The sequence below is a fragment of the Crinia signifera genome, chromosome 6 (assembly GCF_055691185.1).
Source record: "Crinia signifera chromosome 6, ASM5569118v1, whole genome shotgun sequence".
In the NCBI taxonomy this organism is placed as follows: domain Eukaryota; kingdom Metazoa; phylum Chordata; class Amphibia; order Anura; family Myobatrachidae; genus Crinia; species Crinia signifera.
Window position 1 is genome coordinate 140,391,110 of NC_139222.1, and position 27,190 is coordinate 140,418,299.

General features: G+C 47.6%; 2 protein-coding genes across 9 annotated transcripts in view; both read left to right on the plus strand.

The window, feature by feature from the left end:
• The window catches only part of ITGA2B (integrin subunit alpha 2b), a 55,251-nt gene extending 52,611 nt beyond the window's left edge, over nucleotides 1–2,640 (plus strand). The window contains exons 25-26 of the mRNA XM_083150109.1: nucleotides 263–385; nucleotides 504–2,640. Of these exons, the coding sequence (XP_083006235.1) occupies nucleotides 263–385; nucleotides 504–566 (186 nt within the window). The 3' untranslated portion in view covers nucleotides 567–2,640. The remainder of the gene's footprint in view (nucleotides 1–262; nucleotides 386–503) is intronic.
• Nucleotides 2,641–6,410: 3,770 nt separating this feature from the next.
• Nucleotides 6,411–27,190, plus strand: part of FAM171A2 (family with sequence similarity 171 member A2) — a 45,209-nt gene continuing 24,429 nt past the window's right edge. For 4 of the 8 annotated variants that reach the window (XR_014444492.1, XM_083147435.1, XM_083147430.1 and 1 more), the window contains exon 1: nucleotides 6,411–6,632. Coding sequence is in view for 7 of the 8 variants with exons in the window: in XM_083147435.1 (XP_083003561.1) it covers nucleotides 6,509–6,632 (124 nt within the window). In the remaining variant the exon portion in view is untranslated. The remainder of the gene's footprint in view (nucleotides 6,633–27,190) is intronic. The other 4 variants (XM_083147437.1, XM_083147433.1, XM_083147436.1 and 1 more) reach the window with 1 other exon arrangement.

Genomic DNA, 27,190 nt, shown 5'->3' on the forward strand with positions numbered 1-27,190 from the left:
ACTTTGGTGTCTACAATGTTTTTTCGGTAAAATAGACTTTTCTCAGCAAATAACGGAATAACTAGATATCATGTATCTGAATATGGTGAAGGCAGGCAATTTGTGGTCTGGGTCAATATGACCTTTTTTACTTATATAGGAATTAACCGCATTGCGCACTGGCATTGAGGAGGAAGAGGACAGAAGGGCTCTATTTTGTAAAGCTATTGGTTAAAATGGTATATTTCACTGTCACACCTGACCTATCTGTTTCCTGTCATAGGCAGACACTGTGGTTCAGTGGGTGAGTCCTGATGGTCAGAAAGAAATTCCTATGTGGTGGATCATCCTTGGAATCCTTGGGGGGCTGCTAATCTTGGCATTGCTTATATTTGTTATGTGGAAGGTGAGTTGAAGAATGGGTGCCATCCCTTTCTGTATTTTTAGTTCCCATGGCAACCAGTGTAAGAAAGCATCAGTGAGGAATGATTTTACATATCCTAAATCTGTTTCTGATTTTGTAGATTGGATTCTTCAGAAGGACACGACCACCGACAGATGATCAGGAAGAGTTAACCAACCAGTAAAGGATGGCCTTTCCCTTCCTGGTTTTCTAGGTTACAATAATCATCGTTGCTGTTAATACACAAAAGAAAAAATCCCAAAACCTGTACATTATTATTACCAGCTAGTAACATTTTACCCACTTACTATTAGAAAAAAAGTGGCAGAGATTTTATCTTTGACATCCATGTGATAGGTGAATATGTTGTTTGGTCATTACAAACAACATATTACAAAACTACCTGAGTGGATAGTTGTCATGTTGCTTTAAGGACTCCGGCCTGGCAGGTCAAGTGGTTTGTGTCATCACAGCCCCTTGCCACACTGCAAATGCCAAAGTTTGTTATACCATTTACTTTCTAAAGAGCACATGTCTGCTAGTTACCAGTGTATTATGAAGTATGATCTGCACTTTATAAGCTTTCATTGGCATATTTATTTAGCCCAATAAATGCCTGCCTCAATTGCGCACAGCACTTAACTGTTCTGTTTAGGGACTTTTCCAGGAAGAAGAGTTGTAGCTTGACTGTTACCGGACATCCTTTTCACGAAGTGCGAATGGCAATGTGTACTATGCTAATGTTATCATCTTGCCCCCTAGAGTTCAGTGACGTGGGTGCATCTTTATGATGTCATTTGCAATTTGTCCATACACAGTAAACCAGGGCTGGGCAACACCGGCCCTCCAGATGTTAATGAACTACACATCCCAGGATGCTTTGCATTAGTTTTGCTATGTGGCCGTGCTGAAACTGATGCAAGGCATGCTGGGATGTGTAGTTCATCAACATCTGGAGGGCCGGTGTTGCCCAGCAGTAAACAGTTAACAGGATCAAATGGTCGGCACAGCATGTGGTCAACACAAGTTCGGACATTTTTGCAGCTTTTTCACAATTCACCATACACGTGGATTATGATTTGGAACGGTAACCTTGTCTGAAGCAAAGCAGGTGAAGCAGTACACTAATTGGGGTTTCACGTGATGACATGTACAGTTTGACACCCCAAAAAATTGTCAAACTTTTCACTTGGTAACCATTTCCTTTTCATATGTTGTGCTTGTGCGTGTCAACAATTTAGACACTGTTGACATTTTATATTGTCAATCTATTATACCACACCCGATCAGGGTGGCAGAGTGTACTATGCTAACTTGTTCAGTATGCCTTTGCCCACGCAGTGATCACTGTGGTGGGCAGGGCTTTTAGATGCCATTTGTGTCATAACAGCATGGCCTGACAGGTAAGAAAGTGCCCAAGCTAAAGAATTGTTTGCTCCCTTTCCAGGGAGTATCACTCTGGGTTTTACAGGGATTACACAACTAGAACATGTATGAGTAAACATATTCTATTTTAATATACAGTACACAATGGTTTTGTACATCAATGATAATCATGGATATGCCTTCAATGCGGTAACCCGAGGCAACTAGATTTTAGGGGCAGCAAATGTAATTAATGTAAAAGTACTTATTTTCTTCATTTGTAGTATATAGTTGTTAGCTATATTAATACATGATCTATGCCTTTTACATGTATGCTCGTGGTGGTCTGTAAGTGGGATTCAAAGGACTCAATTTCAGTGGTACCTCAGGAAACAACGTGCACATTTTGTTTTACTACAGTATAGCATTTTTGTTGCAGATTCATTTTCATCTCTTAAAGTGATACTAATAAATGAATAACGTGTAGAGGACTCTGCTCGTCTTTTATGCATTGTCTGTACAGATCTATTGATGCAGAACACTAGAGGTTGCCAATTACATACTGCTTGATGTTAATTATTATCTGTCACACAAGGTAAACCATTATATGGGTCTTCTAGTATCTACAAACAATGTGAACATGCAGGGGTACATTATGGGATGTTGCCCATAGCAACCAATCAGATTCTATTTATTATTTTCTAGAAGGTGCTAAATAAATAAGAAGTAGAATATGTTTGGTTGCTATGGGCAACATCCCACCTTTAATAGAACTCCCATCTTAGTAAATTTACCCCGCAATGTGTTAAGGTTTGTACAATTGCAACTCTTTATCCATTTTCCACCTTCGGGCGATGTCCTTGTGTTAACACGTTGAATAAAGGTTTGAAATATTGTGGTCCCAATGCATTGTGCAATTTGACTGTAAAATGTTAACTTTCCTACTTTCAATAACTATTCACCATACCTCCCAACTGCCCCGATTACAACTGGACAGTCCAGCCTCTTTTTGGAGACTGCCCTGCTGTCCCTCCCACAGGTGGCAACAGAGCTGGATTAAGGGGGAGGGGGGGCTCCAGGGGGTACCCCAGGCCCCCCTGTCTGCAGCCCTGCATGGAAAGTGTTTTTAGAAACTGCATGGGCCAACACTCCAGCTCGCACCCCTCCTCTGCCCACGGCCTGTGAAGGCGCCTGCAAGAGCTTCCTGTGCATGGGGGGGGAACCGAGAAGCTGGAGGCTGCCACCCTCTCACCCAGAGCCGCCACCCACTCGTACGGAGCCTCAGGCTCCTGCAGAAGCAACTGCCATTAGTGCTCCGTGCAGCCGGCCCCACCAGCTGTGTATATGGGGACACCCAGACACTCGGTCTCCCTGTGGCCGCATCGTACACTGTATCTATATATTTATCAGGTGTGTATCTATGCATTTTCTGTGTATGTTATCTATGTATCTATGCAGTGTGTGTTGCGTGTGTATGTATGTATGCTGCATGTGTGTGTATGTATGTTGTGTGTGTCTATGTATGTTCTGTGTGTACATGTTTGTATGTGTGATGTGTATGATGTTATGGGATACGGTCATTAGGTCTACAGCAACTAGGTCAACAATCATTGGGTGGATACCTCTAGGTCGACAGGCAACAAGGTCGACATGGGTCTAGGTCAACAGGTCATTAGGTTGACACAAGCATGTGTGCGAGGGGATGCGGTGTACGTCAAAAATGGTGTCCATGTCGACAGTGTTGACATACGGGTCAAAAAACAGTGAAACACCCATGTCGACCTTTTGAATGTCGACCTTGCCCATGTCGACCCAATGGTTGCGTCGACCTAATGTCATGTCGACCTAGACCCATGTTGCCCTAGACCCATGTCGACTTTGCTGCCTGTCTACCTAGTGGTGTCGACCCAATGCTTGTTGGCCTTGTTGATCTACACCCAATATTATTATGTGTGTGTGTGTGTGTGTGTTAGAGAGAGAGAGAATTGTATGTATGTACAGTATGCAGAGTGTGTTGTGTGTGTGTGTGAGTGTGTTTATATATAATGGGGCAGCACAGATGGTGTAATGGTTAGCATTACTGCCTCACAGCACTGAGGTCATGGGTTCAATCTCCACCATGGCCCTAACTGTGCGGAGTTTGTATATTCTCCCCGTACTTGCATGTGTTTTCTCCGGGTGCTCCGGTTTCCTCACACAATCCAAATATATACTGGTAGGCTAATTAGCTCCAAACAAAATTAACCCTAGAATGTCTGGGTGTACTGTAGAAGGTAATCACATCACATGCGTAGTCAGCAGACAGCACATGCACCATGGTGGAGGCACAAGATGATGTGAGGAGTCTAAAATAACAGATAATACAACAGATTTTTCAGACTCTCTACCCATACTTGCCTACCCTCCTGCATTCTGCAGGAGACTCCCTGAAATAGCAGCAATCTCCCTCTCTCCCTCATTAGTCTAGCAATCTCCCTCATTTCACCTAGCTCACATTACACTGTTACATTTTTGGGGTAAAAAAGGAATTAGAGACCGATATTTACATTGAATCATCAGCACCATTTCCCAGTAGCTCTTACTATCTGCTTTGGGGCTCACCTACATTTGGATATAAGTAATTTTAAAAGATTCCGCTCAGATGTGCCGTACACACCCACGCTTCTAGGTGCCACGTTCACGATCTCTTTTCGCAATCTCTCCTTATATGGAACTAGACACGCCCTATGGGTGGAGCCTGACACGCCCCCTCAATGGGGCGCTGTGCAAAATTCTCCTGCCAACTATAATCTCCCTGAAATTAATTTTAAAAAGTAGGCAAGTATGTCTCTACCCCATGGTGAGAAGGTTGGGACCCACTTTGGGGTCAGGACCCACAGTTTGAGAACCGTTGCTCTAGAGCCTTAATCCAGCTCTGGTTGGCAATGTCAGTTGGGAGTAGTCTCTGTCCGTGTCTTCGTCCTGGCAGGAACCGATACCACAATTACTAAAGTTGGGAGGCATGTATTTACATATTTTATAATATAATAGGTGAAGACTTTTCTATGTCATTACATTTTTTTATATTTTATTACATTGGTACTTTTGCACCTAATAAATTCATCTGGTGTCACAGCCAGGGCAGCCAGTAAAGATTTTGCAACACAGTATCCCCAGCCCACATTATGACATACAGTTCCCCCTGTACATATTATGCCAAGTATATTTACTTGGCCCCTGTTGGGATTCCCTCCTTCGGTATGCTGATGTCGGTATTCTGAACGTCAACATTCCAAACACTGGTCATCCATATATATCCACTGGCGTACACATTGGCCCACTGGGAAACTTCACTGCTGACAATCCATTCTTGTTAAATAGTATACTCTATAGGAAAGACATTATTTGTAAAATCCACAATTAAATACTGTGTCCATAAAAACAGCAAATAGGGAAATATATAGTGCTACAGACATTGTAAACTGCTAGGGGTAAATTTATTAAGATGGAAGTTCTATTGAAGCCATGATGTTACCCATAGCAACCAATCAGATACTACCAATTATTTTCTACAAGGTACAATCTGATTGGTTGCTATTGGCAACATCCCATCTTCAATAGAACTCCCATCTTAGTAAATTTCACCCCTAGTGTTCGACCAACCAACTAACATCTGAATGAACTCCGGTAAAAGTCAATGTTATCAGTGGGATTACAGTCTGCTTCATGCCCCTAGCTATATACAGATGGAGCCGGGCTCCCTCTTGCTGGCGAATCGCCAGACTGTCACCGCTGGCGATCCGCCAGCAGCCCGGCTCTCCATTTGACTGAGACGCGCGTCTCAGTTTCCGTGCGGCGGGGCGAGGGGAACCTGTCCGTCTCCGCTTCAGGGAGACGGACAGGGTTAGGGGGGGAGGCGGTGGGGACCCCGGGTGACCGCCGGCAAGCCGGCGGGGACCCGGGGGAAGCCGTCAGAAGGACATCTCGTGCACGCGCGTCCCCTTTCGCAGATACAGATGGCGGGTGGCGGGGGATGGCGGCAGGCGTCGCCATCCCCTGCAAAGACAAGCCCCGCTCCATCTGTAGATATCCATCAAGTCAATAGGTCGACCACTACGACGCTATATTTATACACACACACATAGATTGTAAGCTTGCAGCAGGGCCCTCCTACCTCCAAGTCTGTCTGTTGTTACCCAGTTTGTCTTATCACTGTCTACTATTGTAAAGCGCAACGGAATCTGCTGCGCTATATAAGAAACTGTAAATAAATATATATATATACATACAAATATTATAGATAGATAGATATGTAGGCAGGAACTATATATACTGTGTGTCTTTTATTTATATATATATATATATATATATATATAAATAAAATATTTATATAAATATTGTATACACGCACAAACACACTACATGCTGCCAAGGTCCTCCAGGTACAGAATGTACTATGGTATGTGTGTCCATGAAGTGTCTGAGTCTTGGTGCATAATAGGATAAGTCTGAGTGTCACGAGGGAGGGGGCACAAACATCATTGGCGGTGACTGAGCCCCTTGTATCTATGAGGTTCTGCTGGTGAAGCATTATTCTCACCTCAGTAAGTGAGTCTTCGTGATTGCCCGCCTGTTCCCAGCAGATGGCGCTGGCTTCCAGTGGAAAAGAAAGAAGGGGAGGTGTGGCAGAGCGGAGAGAACGGGAGGGGGAGAGAAGAGAATCATAAGCTGTCTGTAACAGTGTACAGAGAAGGAAGAATGGAGGGGTGACGATTGGGAAGCATGGGGCGTGCAATGGATTTAGGGATGCCTTGTGGAGGGGTCTGCAACCCTTTGGTGGTCCTGATTGTGATGTGCTGCATAGGTTGCCATGGGAAATCACTGGTGGAGCCCCCAATGCCTCAGGGTAAGTCTGGAAGATGTGGAAGACAATGAAATAGGGTGGTAGCAGGGTCAGAGGAGGTGGATGAAGCTATGCTAGGCATAGAATAAATGTATTATGCCATGGATACAAATGTATCCAAACCTAGTAATTTTAGGGTGTTCTTTTGTAGTGGTCTTTTGTTAAGAAAAAATGATGAATTGGGGGACATTTCGTTAATCCAGAGAATCTGATCTTTGATTGGAGGGAGGTTCTGATATCTGATAGGAGATGGACTTCTGTTGTGTGATTGGTCTTAGTAGATATTGGGGTGATCATTTCATTTCCCGTTTATACCAATTTCAGATACATTCCATTGATTTGCTTGTGTGTCTGTCACAGGAATGTGCATCCCGTGAATGGAGCTAATATTTCCTGGGGAGGAGTGTGTATGTGCATATGGATTACTGTTGTAGCACAGTTAGGGGAGGGAGATATCAGTCTCTCGGGTAACTGTAGTATGTGATGTAATGGGTGGGGATGCATTTGGGGGTTAGAAATGATGAATCTGTTCACAGATGGAGGAAGATAGGAGGCTCTGAATAATGCAGATGATATTTATTATATTTGTCCTTATATTATGGCACTAGACTCTGGCCTATGTAGTCTGCTATCACAAGGTTCTAGTCTGAAATTAGTCTTATTTGTAAACACAGTTGCTTAATGGGGGATTTTGTGCTGATAACAGTTAAGGGGTTAAATACTTTGCTATCATATTACATCTTCTCCTTGGGGGGTCATACAGTGTAGAGGAGGGGTAAGTACCCCTGGTGATCGCACATGAATAGGAATGAGTGTGTTTTTGAACACTTTGTTTTCTCATGGGAAATCTGTGTACTGTATTAGCAGTCTCTATTTCTAGTCACTCCCAATATCAGCTGTCTGCTCTCAGCTGTCTTCAGGGCAGGTGACTGTCTACTTGTCTCCTTACAACTCTGCTTCAAGAGGAATCTGTGCCTGATGACATTTTGTGTTGTCACAAATGTAGTTAATATTCTATCAAAAAATACAAGTGGCAGATTTCAGGATTAGTAATGTAATCTAAATAATTTAATCGCCATATGTAAGTTAGTACATTTCTGTAAATATAACATGTTCGTTTGTCACTAAGCTATTAAGCATACTGGAAACTTAGACTACCTTGGCATATAATAAGGACACATACAAGAGTGACAGTGATATACCAACATGGTGCAATGGGGCAGATGTATTAAGCTTTAACAAGAGATAAATGCAAGGGTGATAAGTAGAGATAAACATCCAGCCAATCACCTGCTAACTGCCATGTTGCATCCTGTGTTTGAAAAAAATCAGTAAGGAGCTGATTGGCTGGATGTTTATTTCTCCTTATCTCCCTTTCATTTATCTTTTGTTAAGGATTAATACATCTGCCCAATTATTACATATCTAGGCATTACAGCAGTCAGTAAGGTCAAACTTGTTCAATTGATTGTAAAGAACACAAAGACCCCATTAGATGTTATGCTCTTCATCCATTCTACTCTAAACATGTATTTCAGTACTATGGGGTATATTTATCAATGGGGAGTTAGGGCAGTGATAAATACTAATCTTTATCGCTGAATATTGCAGCAATATAAAATGTATTACCAATGCAGATTTATCATGTAATAAATCCTTGCCAAGGCCTGGCTGGCAGAATCCCTCTTAGTGGACCATTCACAACACCTAACTGCTGTGGTGACAGAAGGAAGCACTGTAACACATGCCCCATTGATGCATGTGCGCATTTGATCTAGTGTCCATTCAGTAAAGCCTCTCCATCAGCAATGAACCATATTAACAGTGTAAGTTAGGGATCCTCAAACTACGGCCCGCCGGCCAGATGCGGCCCACTGAGGACGTTTATGCGGCCTGCCGGGTTATTGCAAAATCAGACCGGAAGCAGCACTAAAAGGAGTGCTGCGGGCCGCGGTCCCTCACCTTCTCCTCCACTGTCGGCGGCCATGCTCCTGTAGGCTTTTAAAACATGGCCGCGGCTACAGGAACATGGCAGCCGGCCTCCAGGTCTATGTGGAGGAGGTTCCCTCTGATGCCTCAGACGCTGGGTGTGGACGTCATGATGATGACGCCGCCCGCCCATGCGTCTGTGAAGCAAGTAGGAGCAGCAGGCTGTGGGAGGGGTGGACAGGGAGTCGGGGACCGCTGCCGCATGAAGCATCAAGCAAGCTGGGAGCCGCAGCAGCAGGTGAGGATCAAACTCACAAAAAAATAAAGAATTCTGCTGTTTCCTGAGGTGTCCTTCTTTAAATGTGTTAAGGGGAGCAGCCTGTTGTGTCCTCCTGTTATTATGCAGGGGAAGCAGCCTGTGATGTCATGGCATTATTAATAATAATGCCATGACACCACAGGCTGCTCCCCCTGTATAATAATAATGCCATGACATCACAGGCTGCTCCCCTGTATAATAATTTATTATACAGGGGGAGCAGCCTGTGGTGTCATGGCATTATTATTATACAGGGGGAGCAGCCTGTGGTGTCCTGTTATACAAGGAGAGCAGCCTGTGGTGGTCCTGTTATTATACAGGGGAGCAGCCTGTGGGGGTCCTGTTATTATACAGGGGGGAGCAGCCTGTGGGGTTCTGTTATTATACAGGGGGGGGGGGGGGATTTAACTTTACTTCATTTTAAATATTGTATTTGTTCCCATTTTGTTTCTTCACTTTAAAATAAGATATATGCAGCGTGCATAGGAATTTGCTCATAGTTTCTGTTTTTACTATAGTCCGGCCCTCCAACAGTCTGAGGGACAGTGAACTGGCCCTCTATTTAAAAAGTTTGAGGACCCCTGGTGTAAGGTATGTCATCCTCATATTAGTGAATTGCTCACTATCAATGTTCCCAATATAGTTCTACATTATTCTGAAACAGAGGTTTTTGAGACATCTCTGATATTTCTACCATTTACCTTTAAATAGTAAATGCAGGTAATAGAGCTGGCTCCTGGCATTTATCTCCGCATTTTGGCTCTTCATTACTACCTAAATAGAACCCTATGATGGATATCCAAGTAGCCCATATGCATATTTGGCCAATAAAAAACACTGATACCGTGATTAATGATGGATGGCCTTTATTTCGGTATTCAATTAGAGGCCATTTTATCAGCTAAAAATGGACCCACCATAAAAATACATGGGATCAAGTATAAATTCCCAATCCCATGTGTTATCGCGTGTCTAGCGGCTGCTTATCAGGGATAATGCTGTGGGTGACTATGGCTTGCAAAGCAAAATACCCAATAAGTGCGAGTATAGGGGAAAAGAATGTCACATAGGCCCTGTAAAGTACTTTTGCTAATAGCATACCACCCAATGTATGAAAAGGTATAAATGCATATTGACATATGAAATAATGAAATGGTACATTTATTATGAACAGCCTTTGATGAGCGAACAACATAACCGTAATGACAGCACTGGCAAATGGACCAACAATTGAATTGCACAATGGGGCGCTATCTTGAATTCCACCTATGAACATGGAATTATATACACACCCACAGACAATCTGACACTTGTCAGAAGCCAGTGAACCTATAAATACAGTACATATTTGGAGTATAACCAGAGCATCTGGACTCCACATGAATAGGTTGCTGGATGACATCAACCTTATGGGTCTAGTGTTGTGAGGCAGCCATGACACCACAGGCTGCTCCCCCGTACAATAATAATTATGACACCACAGGCTGCTCCCCCTGTATAATATAAAAGTAATGTCATGACACCACAGGCTGCTCCCTCTGTATAATAATAATGCCATGACACCACACGCTGCTCTCTCTGTATAATAATAATGCAATGACATTACAGGCTGCTCCCGCTGTATAATATAATAATAGTAATGCCATGATACAAATTATTATACAGGGTGAGCAGCCTGTGGCGTCATTGCATTATTATTATACAGAGGGAGCAGCCTGTGGTGTCATGGCATTACTTTTATATTATACAGCAGCCTTTGGTGTCATGGCATTATTATTATACAGAGGGAGCAGCCTGTGGTGTCATGGCATAATGCCATGACACCACAGGCTGCTCCCCCTGTACAATAATAATTATGACACCACAGGCTGCTCCCCCTGTATAATATAAAAGTAATGCCATGACACCACAGGCTGCTCCCCCTGTTTAATATAATAATAGTAATGCCATGACACAAATTATTATACAGGGGGAGCAGCCTGTGGTGTCATTGCATTAATATTATACATAAATATCGTTGTTTTTTTTTGGTGAGTTTAATGCTCACTTACTGTATTTTCTCCTGTCCTGCTGCGGGTCCCAGAAATTTCACTTCTGCTTAATTCTGCAGTGCGGCCTGTCTTGCTGCGGCCCCCCCGAATCGTCTAACCTGCGGCCTGCCGTCCTTCATCTGCAGACGCGTGGGTGGGAGGTGTCATCGTCATGACGTCCACCCAGCGTCTGCCACTGCCGATGGATGAATAGAGGGAACAGGCGGCCGGGCCCTCCTCCACGTAGCCGTGGAGGCCGGCGGCCATGTTCCTATGGCCGCAGAGATCTTTTAATAGATTACAGGAACATGGCCGCCAGCAGTGCAAAAAAAGGTACTCTTTACCTAGAACGGCGCCCACGATTGAAATCGCGGGCATCGCGGGTAAAATCGCGGTAATCGCGGGCATCGCGGGTAAATCGCGGGTACATCAAAATCGGGTACCCGCGATTACCGCGATTTTCCCATAGGGAACAATGTTAAAAAGGCAGATTGACCGCGATTTTAGCGTTAAATGCCTCAATGCCCGCGATTTTTACATAGGAAACAATGTTAAATGGGCCACAGAGCCCTAATAGTCCCCCTGAAGTCTTAAATGGCCCCCAAAATTTTTAACGCCACCCCACGATCCACGCGAACCCGAAGCGTGGCGAGCGCAGCGAGCCCGCGAGGGGCGGCGGTACGCGTCCTACGACCTTTTCATGCCCTACTATCCACGTCGGCGTGGAGTTGAGAATAGAATAGTGTGGCGAGCGCAGCGAGCCACCGAGCCCGAAGCGTGGCGAGCGCAGCGAGCCCCGCGAGGGGACGCGGATACCTTCACAGTTATACGCGTCCCCTCGCGGGCTTCACAGGTGTCCGCGTGGCCACGGACACCTGTGAAGCCCGCGAGGGGACGCGTTTACCTGTGAAGGTATCCGCGTCCCCTCGCGGGGCTCGCTGCGCTCGCCACGCTTCGGGCTCGGTGGCTCGCTGCGCTCGCCACACTATTCTATTCTCAACTCCACGCCGACGTGGATAATAGGGCATGAAAAGGTCGGAGGACGCGTACCGCCGCCCCTCGCGGGCTCGCTGCGCTCGCCACGCTTCGGGTTGGCGTGGATGGTGTGGTGGCGTAAAAAATTTTGGGGGACATTTAAGGGTTAATGGGCTCTGTGGCCCATTTAACATTGATTTCTATGGCCAAATCGGGTGGATTGAGGCATTTAACACTAAAATCGGGTCCATCGCGGCTTTTAACATTGCTTCCTATGGGAAATCGGGAGCATCGCGTCGCGGGCATCGCGGGTACATTTATGGCCGGCCGCGACGCGACCGACGCGATTTTTCAGGTTTAACATGGTTTTCAATGGGAAAATCGCGGGCATCGCGTCGGTCGCGGCGCGGGCAGGCATAAATGTACCCGCGATGCCCGCGACGGGCGCCGTTCTAGGTAAAGAGTACCCAAAAAAAACCCGGTAAGGCGGCCGCGGCCCGCAGCACACATGCCAGAGCGGCCTGGGGGGCAGATGGCACCTTGCCCCCCGGCCCAGCCCGTTCCTGCTCAGAGGCCTGCTTTTGCAGTGTCTATTAAATAAATACATGACATTTAGGGTGAGATTTAATAAGATGAGAGATTCAGAAAGTGAGAGATTTGGTGAGAAATCTCCAGTTTTTTTTAAAGCGGCAATCATTTAAACTTAAAAATTAAACTGGTTTTGCAGTGTAAATGATTGCCGCTTTAAAAAAAACTGGAGATTTCTTACCAAATCTCTCACTTTCTGAATCTCTCATCCTATTAAATCTCACCCTTATTGTCTATTTTTGAAACGTATGAAATGTAAATTGTTAAAGAGGGTCTAAAAAATGTTGACCATATGCACATGTAGAATTCTTTTTAGACCAGTTACCCACTAGTTGCGCATAGAAAAGTAAACTGTGTGTGAAAACACATTTAGGCCCTAATTCAGGTTAGCTCAGTAAACTGTGAACATTGCAGCTTGCCGAGCGCCTGAGAATCCGTCTGGCCAAATATCCGCCCCCTGTGCTGCCGAATCTGTTCGGTACCATAAGAGGGCATGGCTCCGCTAGAAGGAGAAATCATTTAATGGTCGCCGACCAATGATGATTTTTATTTTAAGGGCACTGAAGACAGAGTGATCGGCTGACGTCCTGTGATGTCAACCGCCTGCCCTTGTCAGGCATCAGCCTGTCCACGTACCCATGGGAACGCCCAGTGTTTTCCATAAAATGCTGGGCGTTCCCGTGGTCCAGCAGTGTCAACGCACCTGTCCTCAATGAGTGCCCTGGTGAGTGTGTACCTTGCCAAAGCCGTTCATGGCCAGGGTCTGCCATGCGCAAATATGGTACTTGTTTCCTAGCACGGCGCCCATGATATTAAGTTGTATGACATTGCATTGCATGCCATATGACCGCATGCGATGCGATTTTAAATTGTATAAGCACCCTAATGGGTGCTTACAATGTTAAATGCACCCCCACGCCACCCCCACTATCAACGCCAACCTGAAGCGTGGTGAGCCCGCGAGGGGCAGCGGTACGCGTCCTCCGACCTTTTCATACCCCCACTATCCACGTCGGCGTGGAGTTGATTTTATATAGTGTGGCGAGCGCAGCGAGCCCGAAGCGTGACGAGCGCAGCGGGCCCCGCGAGGGGACGCGTATTACTTTACATGTATTCCGTGTCCCCTCGCTGCGCTCGCCACGCTTCGGGCTCGCTGCACTCGCCACTCTATATGAAATCAACTCCACGCCAACATGGATAGTGGGGGTATGAAAAGGTCGGAGGACGCGTACCGCCGCCCCTCGCGGGCTCGCTGCGCTCGCCACTCTTCGTGTTGGCGTTGATAGTGGGGGTGGCGTGGGGGTGCTTTTAACATTGTACCATTACGGTGTTTATACAATTAATTATCTTAGAGGGGGCACATTTAACATTGAAAACACCCATTAGGGTTCTTATACAATTTTAAATCGTATACCATTGTATATGGCATACAATGCGATGGTATACAATTTAAAATTGTATAACATCGGCTGCCATCGCGTAACATCGCATCGCATACCATCGTATGCCTTATGGTATGTGATGCGATGGGCGCCGTGCTAAGAAACAAGTACCCAAATATGTGTTAAGTCTCTGTTCTGAATGTACCTGAATCAGGCCCTTAGTGTACTTGGCTGTGAATACCAGGGTAATGGGGAAACAGTCAGGACACAAATGGTATAGTGTGAAGGAATAGAAAATAAATCAAAATGTCTTCTTTCACTATTTTATTAAACATGTATAATATGGAAATTCATGATATATATTTTTTTTAATCCAGTATTTAGTCCAGATCGCCCTAATTTGTAATCCAAATGAACACCAACCCAAGTGATCTTATTTTTCCACAAGGAAAAGTCAAACCAGTTCATCTTTGTTTAATCCAAATAGTAATCCACAGAAGATCTCCTTGTTCTTCAACTGTAAAGAAAAAGATGACAGGAAGCTGCTGTATTTATTGCCCCATCGCAGAATGAATGTGACTCCATTCAACAGTACTCTCCTCAGCTGTTAAACCAAGAATAGGTGGTTTCCCATTCCATTCCTAATGTGAATCAGATTCTCACCTGCTTTATTCACACATCAACAGAGATTAATTGTATCTCTATGGGCAGTATTCAATGAAAAAAATTCTCTGTGCATGGCGAGAGATTTTTTCTCTCGCCATGCACTCTCCGTGTTCCGGAGCCTCCTGCTCCCACTATTCAATGTATTTAAGACTCGCCGCCACTCGTGGCGAGTCTTAACCCCTGCAGCGGACGAGCGTCCGCGGCAGGGAGCTTTCAGGTAGCCGGGGGACGGAAGCAGCCAGAGAGATTAAAGTCTCCCTGGCTGCTCCAGAGGAATGTGGAGGGGAGGTGGGCTCCCCGGGACCCAGGCAGCACAGGCTGCCCCCCCTATATCCAGCGGGGGACCCAGTATTCACTGCACCCGATCGTGCATATTAACGATCGGGTGCAGTGAATATATGAATATCTAATGAGCGGCTCGAGCGCTCCGGCCCCCTGCTGGCTGCACTGTGTAAAAAAAAAATAATAATAATAAAAATTAAAATATTTTTTTTTTAAATTAAATATATATTCATGTGCTATAAGCACATGAATAAAAATAACATAAATAACATGCCCCTTCACAGAAAAAAAAACCTGATTTTTTTTACACCAAAATAAAAAAAAAAACCTTTTAGTTTAAAAGTTCACATTCCAGCTCCCCATCAAAAGATGGAGAATTTCTACATGGAGAGAGACGGCGAAAATCACTTAGAAAGACGGCGAATATTTCACATTGAATAGGGTGGTTCACTTTTGGAGAGCAAAATGCTCCGTCCAAGGCGAAAAAAGCAAAAATTCTCCATTAAGTAGCCCATGACTTAATTAACCTTTACTTAACCATAATTACAAAAACCTCTACTTAAAATAATTGAGACTGACGCAAATAAATCACGCAGACAAAATAAAGACTCAGACACCAGAATTACGTTTAAAAAGGTCAAAGGAATTATTTATTGAAGACCTTGTTAAGCTAAACTAGAATTTTAAATTTGGAATTTTTGGGATCTTAAAGATCAAGTCCCTAACGTTAAACTAAAAGATGGAGGATGGCAAAAATTCTTAGTCGCTACCACACGCCAGCCCAGTCAACTTGAAACATGTGACTTAAACTTAAGGAGGGGTTCACCACCGCCTCCTAACTGGCACAACCTGCATCGTGAGGATCTCACCACCCCCTAACCTGGCAGAGCAAAAAATGGGCGGTCCCGCAGGGGAACGCCCCTTGTCCACCCGCATGGCGAGGACCACTCGCCGTCCTACGAAAGGGGTGGTGTCCCACGATGACCGCTTATGCCCCCCTTTGACCGCTGGCTGGTAGCGACTTTCCGCCATTTTGGCTGAAAAGCCACCACAAAAATGCTTAAAAAAGACCAAGCGTACCAGCACTCTGAGGGATAACCATCCCACCGCTGGGTACTAAATTAGGGAGGGCGGGAGGGCTTCCAAAGGTAAGAAGGTGGAGGTCACATGGTCCCTAGAGCTTATGTAGTGCTGAAATGTACCCTCCCCCTTAACTCCTGATAGGCTACCTACATCTGCCCACCTTATCACTAGGCAGAAAAACCTAGCAGAGTTTTTTCCACTGCCTGAACTTTTGCTGACCCTAAGTCAGGGCTCTTATAATGCTTCAAGCTTAAAACAGCCTTCAGCTCCATTAAGTAGCCCATGACTTAATTAACCTTTACTTAACCATAATTACAAAAACCTCTACTTAAAATAATTGAGACTGACGCAAATAAATCACGCAGACAAAATAAAGACTCAGACACCAGAATTACGTTTAAAAAGGTCAAAGGAATTATTTATTGAAGACCTTGTTAAGCTAAACTAGAATTTTAAATTTGGAATTTTTGGGATCTTAAAGATCAAGTCCCTAACGTTAAACTAAAAGATGGAGGATGGCAAAAATTCTTAGTCGCTACCACACGCCAGCCCAGTCAACTTGAAACATGTGACTTAAACTTAAGGAGGGGTTCACCACCGCCTCCTAACTGGCACAACCTGCATCGTGAGGATCTCACCACCCCCTAACCTGGCAGAGCAAAAAATGGGCGGTCCCGCAGGGGAACGCCCCTTGTCCACCCGCATGGCGAGGACCACTCGCCGTCCTACGAAAGGGGTGGTGTCCCACGATGACCGCTTATGCCCCCCTTTGACCGCTGGCTGGTAGCGACTTTCCGCCACAACAAAGGTTGCCTTAAAGCAACCTCCACCGCCATCCCCATTATAAAACCCGAAAAGCCATTAACCTGCATACTCACGCCCAAACTCTAAAAATATCCTCCAAGAAGATGCAATTTCCCGCAGGGGAAAGATGCACCCCATCCTCACGATAAAACCTCACACTGTCTAAGACCAGTGAAGGATGTTTGACGACAATTCCCCCCATGGCTCTCACAAAAACTCCTATTGCGGAGTTCACCTTCTTGCGAGCCTTTTCAATGGCGGAGATCCTAACTGCACCCCGCCAATGAAACCTGGGAATTATCTCCGACCACACCACCTTAACATTAGGCCAGTGTGCCCTCAACGCCACCAGATCCGACTTGATGCTTAGAATCAAGTCAATCCCTTTGGTAATACCCAGATCATTACCCCCAAGATGAATGACCAGCCACTCAGGCCTGCCCCAGTTCCTCTCATGCCTCATGAGCACTTTCAGGAACTCGACCCAACGCAGACCCCGGACTCCTATCCACCTGACCTGCCTATCACCAAGATAATCGTGTGACCTTCTTGCCATTGGATGCCTACCGGCCCAATAAATAAAAGAATGGCCGATGAGCCATATTTGTCCTGATGAATCCGTTGGAACTGAAAAAATAAGGAGATTCCCTAACATCAGTATCTTAATCTTGAAAAAAAACACAACTTGATACGTAATCAACCCATGTGAAGGAGAAAACTTAAAAAACCTCCCGTGGACCAGTTTTGCCAATTGAATTAAGGCCCCCGTGGAGGAAAAAGTAAAAACAACCTTCACACCATCGATTCCGGAACGCTGCCGTTCCAAAACCGACAGTAAACTTCGTTTTAGGGTTGGCGCAACAGGCGCATCTACAACTTATCTAAACGAACATAAGACTTGTATGCATTTGACTTCCACCGGCCTAGCGCCCGGATCTCACTTACCGACGATCCGGACGCCGCCGCCTGTGTAGCCGACCCAATCCGAAAGGAATGGGTCCCATACTCCTGGGGCCTTAGTCCCAGTACCTCTAAACACTGTTTTAAAACCGCAGCAAATTGAAACTTTGACATTGAACTCCCATCTGCATGCAACAAAAACTGCCCTTGAATCCCCGCAGGGCGGATTCCTAAGTAAGCTTGCGCCAAGCTGAGCGGGCAGATATCCTTAACGCATTGCGCCTGCAATGTGACCCAGCGCCCCTTCCCCAGTTGATCTGTTTTGGACTTAGCCAACCTGCATAACACGCTGCCACTACCTATTTTGACGTTGCCCACCAGCAAACCAGCCTCTTTGCCCGCTTTGTTCTTAGCCACCAATTCGCTGACTCTAAATGCACCGAAAAATGCAAACACAAAAGCGGTCCTAAAAAGCAACACCTCAAATGGAGATTCCCCAACATCCGCTAATACCTTAACCAGATCTTTCAGCAGTGCCAAATCAATGGGACGCCTTGCGTCCTTTGTCGCCGGGTTGGCCCTGGCCCACCCTTTCATGGCCTTAGCCAACACAAAGGACCGAGTGGGGTCCTCCTGACCCCGCAGCTTAGAATGAAAGGCTATGCCCGCAAGGGCAATCGACATGGCCCCTTTAGCCCTACCCGCTTCGTAGTGCTCCCACACAAAAACACCCAACCTGTCTTCCATGGACTCACCTTCCCGACCATACCTACCCAGGAAAGCCTGCCAATCCCTCCATGCTGCATCATATGCCCTTTGTGTGGAAGGAGCCAGAGCGTTCCTGGCCAGCCCCACTAACCCGGTTCGATGATCTGCCAGACATAAGGCGGGCATGTCAAACCCACTGGAGAAGCCCCGGGTACCAACTCCCGGAACCTAACCCATTGGAAACGGGACAATGCATCCGCAATGTTATTCTCTATGCCAGGCACATGCCTGGCAGAGAAATTAATATTAAATTGAAGACACTGCAATACTAGATGCCTGAGCAACCGCAAGGTGAACGGGCATGAACTCCTCTGATTGTTTATTGCGTGCACCACCCCCATGTTGTCGCACCGAAAAACTACCTGCCTATCGGCCAATTCACGGGCCCACAACACCAGGGACACCACAATGGGAAACAGCTCCAACAACAGAAGGTTCCTAGTAAAGCCCCTATCCACCCAGGACTTTGGCCATCCCGCAACACACCATTCCAACCTGAAAAAGGCCCCAAACCCACAACTGCCTGACGCATCCGTAAATAACTGCAACGCACTGTTGTAGCAAGGAGGTGCAGGCCACAACACTACCCTGTTGAAAGAAACCAAAAAAGAGGACCAAACCTTTAAATCCTCCCTGATTTCTCTGGATAGGTAAACCGAATGATGGAGCCGAGCAACCCCAGCTGTTGCACGTTCCAATTTGCGACAAAACACACGACCCATGGGTATGATTCTGCACGCAAAGTTGAAAGATCCCAATAAGGACTGAACCTGTTTTAACCGCACTTTCCGCTTACCCAGGCAATCCTCAATGAGACCCAAAAGCTTCTGTACCTTGTCCGCCGGTAGACGGCAGCATCCCGCCTGGGAATCGATTTCGATTCCCAGATAACTGAGGCAATGTGTTGGGCCTTCCGTTTTCCCTTCCGCTATGGGCACCCCTAGCGCTCTAAAAACCCTCTCAGTGACCTCCAATAACTTCTCGCAAACTTTGCTCCCGCCCTGACCCACCAAAAGGAAGTCATCAAGGTAATGAGCAATACCCTGATGCCCTGAAACCGACTGAATGCACCAATGCAAAAAACAACTAAACCTTTCAAAATACGCGCAAGAAACCGAGCACCCCATAGGTAGACATCTATCCACAAAAAACTCACTACCTAACTTGAAACCCAGGAACCGCAAGGAATCCGGGTGTATTGGTAACAACCTAAAAGCCGCTTCGACATCTACCTTTGCTAGCAACGCATTACGGCCACAGCCTCTCACTAACTGCAAGGCCTCCTCGAATAACTGGTACCTAACCCTACACAGCTCTTCCGGTATGGCATCATTAACCGACCCCCCATGGGGGTGAGATAGGTGTTGGATCAACCTGAACTTTCCCGGGGTGCTCTTTGGTACAACACCCACCGGAGAAATGCACAAACCCTGTATTGGCGGTACCGCATATGGCCCGCACATACGCCCTAACGCTATTTCCGCATCCACTTTCTGTCGGACAATGAGAGGAAAATCCCTGGCCGATTTTAAATTCCTAACCGCAACAACATGTACTGAACCCTCAATTGGCAACTGAAAACCCCAACGAAAACCATTCAACAAAAAACTGGCAGCCTCACGATCCGGGTAGCTCCTGAGCCACCGGACTAACTCAGCCACCACTATAGGCGAAGGAGCCTTACTTGTGACCTCCAGCGGCTTCACTGGCATCACCGGCCCTACCTGCTGGGGCTGCGGTGCAATCCTTTGCTGGGTGACCGGACCCGCAAACTCTGCAGGAGTGGCGAAAACGACAATTCGCCCCCCTGTTGCACTTCCCCTCATTATAAGCAAAACACTTGCCTTTGCCCGCTACCTTGGGGGACTGAGCTGGCGCCGCTGCCACCTTTTTTCCCGCACCTTCCCCCAGAGGCCTTGTCTGCTGAGTGACCTCCAGCCAGACCTCAACATCTTTGAACCCCATGGGCAACACCGCGTTACCATCCTGTTTTCGACGAAACTTTTCGTCATACTCCCGCCAGGAATACCCCTTTGTTTTCAAGTACATCTCGTGTACCAAAAACAAATATTTTATAAGATTGGGGTATTCCCCAACCCTGGTCTCGGCATAACAAGCTGCAAAAACTAAAAACCCCTTGAGCCACTGGTGAAAATTTCTAAAGGCATTTTCTCCTATTCCGTCTGCCTTTTTTGCCTTCTCAAAGGCCTGCTTCATGTCATCCGTCAGAGTAAAAATATCCACGTATTTCCCCTTTCTAATCTTTTCTTTCATCCTCTTACGGATGCCCCTGGTGACCGCTGTGTTCGCACAGTGAACCATCTCGGTGAACAGGGGTGGCTCCGCAGGAGGAGGAGCAGCGCTTGTACCCAAAGGCTTGTCCTTTGTGGTAACCTTAGCAACCTGGCGTGCAATCATCCTGGCTAACTTACGCGGGCGCCGAGGGGAATCCGACCCCACACTACTGGTGTCACTATCTGTAGAATCACAAGATGTATGAACCGCACACTCACCCGTGCCTGATGTCCCCGGAGCTTCGTCAGCCGCAACGGCCGACCCGGAAACTGCTGCAGACGTTTCAGGGGCTGTCCTTGGCTCTGTTCGGACTTCTCGACTTCTCCTCCTGGCTGCCATTGCCGTCCGTGCACCCACACTCGCCTGTGAAGACACAACAAGAGACGGGGGGGGGGGGGAAGAAACAACACTGCCCCCTTCGGCCACAACGGAAGCCGAAGCCTCCGCCATGGCCGGAGGGACAACCTCAAAAGCACTTGAAAGCGGGATCCGCTGCTGATGCGCAGGCCTGATCTGGTTACCATATCCCCCTGATGCTTGGGGAAACCCCCCAACCCCCCCCGCTCCCGGGGGAAACCCGTAACCCTGCCCCATCTGCGGCTGCCAAAAACCTGCATAACTTGACCCTTGGTCCCAAACACTGCCCGCTGAACTGGGTGAGCTATACCCCTGCGAAACCATAGATCCCCACATAGGCTGGGCCATAGACCCCGAATGATACCCCGCTCTCTGCTGAAAGCCATAACCCGCGGGAAAAACAGGCCTAAAGGGGCCCCCCTGGGGCAACCCCCCTTGACCACTACCCCCCATGTGGGACTGCCAATATGGGGAGCTATGCGGGGCCCACTGTCCCTGCCAACCCAACATGGGGGAAACCTGAGGCATCGGTAGGGAATGAGGCCCAGTTGCTGCTGACATAATACCACCCCCTGAAGAAAATCCCGGGTAAACACTTACTGCAGGTCCCTGCATCTGCCCTGATGTGACCACAGAACTACTGGGATAAAAAACATTTCCTCCCATCCCTACCCCTGCAGGTGGCGCTGTTGCACCACCCCTCTCCCCCACCATGGCATTGTAGCCACCAAACCTCAATCCTGGCTCACCAAAATTTCCCTGGCTAACCCCAGCATTGGGGAGACCCACAACACTTGTCCCCATCCCCACTCTGTATTGGGGTCTGAGGCTACTCAGCCCCCCTATCACAGGACCCACATTCATGTTACCTGCAGGCACATAATCCCCCATAGGGAATCCTCCCGCTCCTGTCACCGCAGGAGCTGCCTGAACGCTCCCAACCCCCCCACCACCTTCACCATTACTGCCCCCCCCAACAGCCTCTCTCCCCACAGCCATTATAATGTCCTGCCCGTTTGCGTTGCTCCCCGCAAGGGAAGTCAACGCTTCACTTCCAGCCCCCACACCCGGCGCTTGCATGCCCCCTTGCAGAGCGGGGGACCCCCCAGCCTCGGCAGGCTCTGAGGAGTTCCCCGCCGCCTGTGACGCCGTGTCAGGCCTCGCGCTCACCAGAGCCGAGGCCTGCACTTCCCGCACATCCCCGCGAGCTGTGAGCGCCGCCGCGTCATCCGGCGCGTCACTCACCTCGCGACCAGGCCGCGCACTAACCAGCGCTGCGGCCTGTACCCCGCCCGCCGCTACGCTCCCCGCTGGGACAGTCCCCTCCGCTAGCACCTCCGGTGCCGCCGACTGAAGCCCCAAGTTCTCTCCACTCCCTGCCCGCTCGCTGCCCTGCCCCAACACCGCGGACGGCGCCGGGGAAGGAGAGGTCGGCGGGGGGGCTACTATAACCACCGCGTCACCCCCTGCATTCCCTGAGAGGGCAGGCAAAGCCTCCCCCATGTCCTCCACGGCCACTACTCTCACCCTGGGCCGCCGGTACCCCGCAAGGGGCCTGGCAGCATCCACCAGCCGGCGGGGAGGGGGAGCAGAGCGACGTGGCCTAGACATAATCAAATAAAGAGAGGTAAAGAAGAATTTTAGCACTCACCAGATCTGCGCAGGACCCACAGGAACCAGCACTTCCAAAGGTAAGAAGGTGGAGGTCACATGGTCCCTAGAGCTTATGTAGTGCTGAAATGTACCCTCCCCCTTAACTCCTGATAGGCTACCTACATCTGCCCACCTTATCACTAGGCAGAAAAACCTAGCAGAGTTTTTTCCACTGCCTGAACTTTTGCTGACCCTAAGTCAGGGCTCTTATAATGCTTCAAGCTTAAAACAGCCTTCAGCTCCATAAAACACGGAGAATTTTTCTCATTGAATACTGCCCATAGGGCAGTATTCAATGAGAAAAATTCTCTGTGTTTTATGTGGGAAAAGACCATTACCATTGTTGCACTACTTTATTGATGTTAATGGACTATTCATTTATGTAGCCCATTAATTTCAACATGTACTGTACTGCACACCTCCATGGAGTCATTAGGTTGACACTCCTTAGGTGGACACCAGAAGGAAGACAGGGATTGAAGGTCGACAGGGTCCTTAGGTTGAACAGCGGAAGGTTGAAAGGCAGAAGGAAGACAGGGACTGAAGGTCGACAGGGTCCTTAGGTCGACCGGCGGAAGGTTGACAATGCAGAAGGTCAACACAATTTTTTTTCTCCACTGTGGTTCCAGAACAGGCGGTAGTTCATGTCCTACCATCCACTAGGGCATGGGGGAAGAATATAATAGTGTGCCAAGATTAACGAGACACTGTGCCCGAAGCATTGTGAGCACATACACTTAGTGTCCAGAACTAGACGTCTAGATCTAGAAGCCTAAATAAAAAAAAAATGTGTCGACCTTTCGCCGGTCGACCTAAGGAGTGTCAACCTTTCTTGGGTTGACCTAATGATCCATACCATCCATGGAAATGAATGAGCAATACAAATGAATGGGGGTCTCTATAAGTAGAAATCAATAGTAAAGAAAAGCACAATGTCGGATAAATATATGAAACTCATTTAGTAGATTAACATGATTTAAATAGAAAAATAATTATCCCATCCCATTTTCATACCCCTACTATCCACGTCGGCGTGGAGTTGATTTTACATAGTGTGGCGAGCGCAGCGAGTCACCGAGCCCGAAGCGTGGTGAGCGGATGCGGATACCTGTGAAGCCCGCGAAGGGACGCGGATACCTGTGAAGGTATCCACGTCCCCTCGCCACGCTTCGGGCTCGGTGGCTCGCTGTGCTCGCCACACTATATAACATCAACTCCACGCCGCCGTGGATAGTAGGGGTATGAAAAGGTCGGAGGACGCGTACCGCCGCCTCTCGCGGGCTCGCTGCGCTTGCCACGCTTCGGGTTGGCGTCAACAGTGGGGTGGCATTTGAAACATGAGGGGGGGTTTGGTATTAAAATGGGGGGTTTTGGGGCTTTTTACATTGAAATCAATGTAAAATCGGGTCGATCGCATCGCATGCGATTTGGTTGGCATGCGATGCGATCGACCCGATTTTTCCGACCCGATGGATACAACCAAAATCGGTGGCGCCGTGCTAGGAAACAAGTACCATACCATCACTTGCATATCGTCCCATCTTTATCCAGATGCCTCAAACCAGCACAGAACTTGCGCTTCTTGCTAAAATACTACTATAACAGTTCTTTATTCATAGAGTATATAAAAAAACATGACCACTCGACTAATCCTTAGATCTTCTATAGCAGGGGCCCTCATCTATTTTGCTCTGGGACCCCAACAGACAATAAAAAGAGGTACTTGTGTATTATCACGGCGCCCATCGCATCGCATACCACTAAATAAGTTGTGCGATGGTATGCCATGCGATGCAATTTTCGCATGAAAAATCCAAATTGTACAATTAAATATCGCATCGCATGCCAGCAAATGGCATGCGATGCGATCGCATGCGTTTAATAATTGTACAAGCACCCTTATGGGTGCATACAATATTAAATGCCCCCAGAATGTTAAATGCCCCCCCCATTGTCAACGCGACCCCCCACTATCAACGACAACCCAAAGCGTGGCAAGCGCAGCGAGCCCGCAAGAGCCGGCGGTACGTGTCCTCCAACTTTTCATACCCCCACTATCCACATCGGCGTGGAGTTGATTTTAGATAGTATGGCGAGCGTAGCGAGTCACCGAGCCCGAAGCGTGGCGAGCGGACGCAGACTACATGTAAATGGGAAGCGGAATACATGTAAAGTCATCCGTGCTCGCCACACTAAAAACAACTCCACGCCGACGTGTATAGTGGGGGTATGAAAAGGTTGGAGGACGTGTACTACCGCCCCTCGCGGCTCGCTGTTCTCGCCATGCTTCATGTTGGCGTTGATAGTGGGGGTGGCGTTGACAATGGGGGTGTATTTAACATTGTAAGCACCCATCAGGGTGCTTGTACAATTAAAAATCGCATCGCATCGCATGCCGCTATATTGCATGCGATGCGATACACTACGATCAACATCGTGGGCGCCGTGATAATACACAAGTACCTAAAAAGAATTACAGGACCCCAGCAAGTTACTGCAGAAGGTCATCACGTCACATGTGTAGTCAGCAGACAGCACATACATGGCAGCATTGTGGAGGCACAGAGTGATGGGAGGAGTCTAAAATAACAGACAATCCAACAGATTAATCAGACTCTTTGAATCATTGACTGAGATTAGAAAAGTCATCAGCTTGATGATCAGCAACATGGAGTCGCGACCAGGGCCAGTGCTAGGGTGTCCGAAGCCCTCCTGCAAACCATAAATTTGCGCCCTTTCACATTACCATTGCAACAAGCTGCAGCCCGATTGTGGGAGCGTATGCAACATGCGATCCTATGGAGGATCTCGGGTGCATGTACATGTATGCATACACCATCTCAGTACTGTGTCCGCAAAATGTTGCAGGCACTAAAGGTGCCCATACACGCTGCGAGAATCGCATACGTTATGGGCTAGATTGCATCGCATGGCATGCATGCAATGTGTGTGCGATGCGATCCGAAAGCAGTACAAAATGTATGTGCAGCACCTACTTTTTGTACTGTGCGATGCCAGCGGGAGCGCACATCGCATGGCCACCTTTAGGCACATAACCCAGCCCATTATTTACAAAGTGTCTAAATTAATATAAAAAAATCTACAATTATTAAAAAATTTGTTATAAACATGTATAATAAAAGACTCGCTGTTCTTTTGCTGTTAAACTCTTGTGCAGTCCCTCCTCTTCTATCTGCGTAGGCAGGATGCTGAGGATGCCATTACACCCCTCTCGTGACTGAGGGGGGAAAGGAGGGGAGAGAAGGAGTAGATGGAAGAAGAGGGGAGGAGATAGAGGGGGCGGAGTGTTGATGACTGGCAGTGGCACTGGCACAGCACACTAAGAAGAGGGAAGGAAGGGGAGGCGACGCTGCTGCCTGTTCGTCATATGATTGACAGCTGACAGGCGCAGGGAGCAATGGGTAGGGGGCGGATCCGGACCTGACATGTCATCCAGGCATTCACAGACAGCGCTACATGCCTCAGCGCAAGTGTCCATGAGGAAGAGGGGGCAGGTTGCAGGAGGAGGAAAGTATGTGCGTGGTGCAGGGAGCTGCTCAGCTTCTCCATACTGCCACCCGCTGTCAGACAGGCACTGTGGGCGGCTTGCAGGCTGTGTGCACTCGCAGTGCAGGGAGCAAATCTTTATACTGCCGCCCGCCCGCGGGCAGCGTGCAGGAGGCAGTGACAGTGAGGGCTGAGGCAGCTTTAGCAGAGCAGGGAGGTAGACAGTGCCTTTTCAGCATGGCGCCCCCCTGCTTTGCAGGAGCTGCTGAGTGGGTAGCGCCGGCCCTGGTCGCGACCCCATGATGAGTAGGTCGGGACCCACTTTGGGGTCAGGACCCACAGTTTGTGAACAGCTGTTCTATAGTAAGTAAACAGATCCGGTCATTGGGTCGACAGCGAGTAGGTCGACAAGCATTAGGTCAACATGGGGAAGGTCGACATATGTTTTTTTGCATTTTTTTGAGCCGACATGTGCTGATAGGTGGTATTTCATGTGCTACCATCACAGTCTTCTCATTCTTCATCCACTTTGGTGAGGGGTCACATACATCCCAGTTGATAAGTACAACTAGGATGTCTATATCCAGTGCTTTCGTCTACTAGCCACTGGCAGCCCCGTTTTCCTCCAATGACAAGCCTGGCTGTCTCGTGCCTTCATGTCAGAGCTTTCATGACCTTTGAGTCCTTCCCTGTAGTCCTCCATCTACTGTCATTGTTAGTCCACTACAACTGACCTGCTCTCTTTACTCAACAATAATGTATTTCCAGGCAGCAGTCTCTCCTCCATTCACATACTCATCTCATCTGTTACTTCTTATTTTCTGTAATCAACTTTATCAATGTTTTCGCACTTTCTGTACCCCCCTTCTCCCCTCCTATATTACTTTTTGCTTGTTTGTGAGCCTGCAGCATGTGAATGAGGTTGTTACCATGGCAACAGGAACACTTTGCCATCCCATTCACATCCAGTGAATGCCTGGGAGACTGACCCAAGATCTGCCACCTTGTTTTTTCAATTACCCA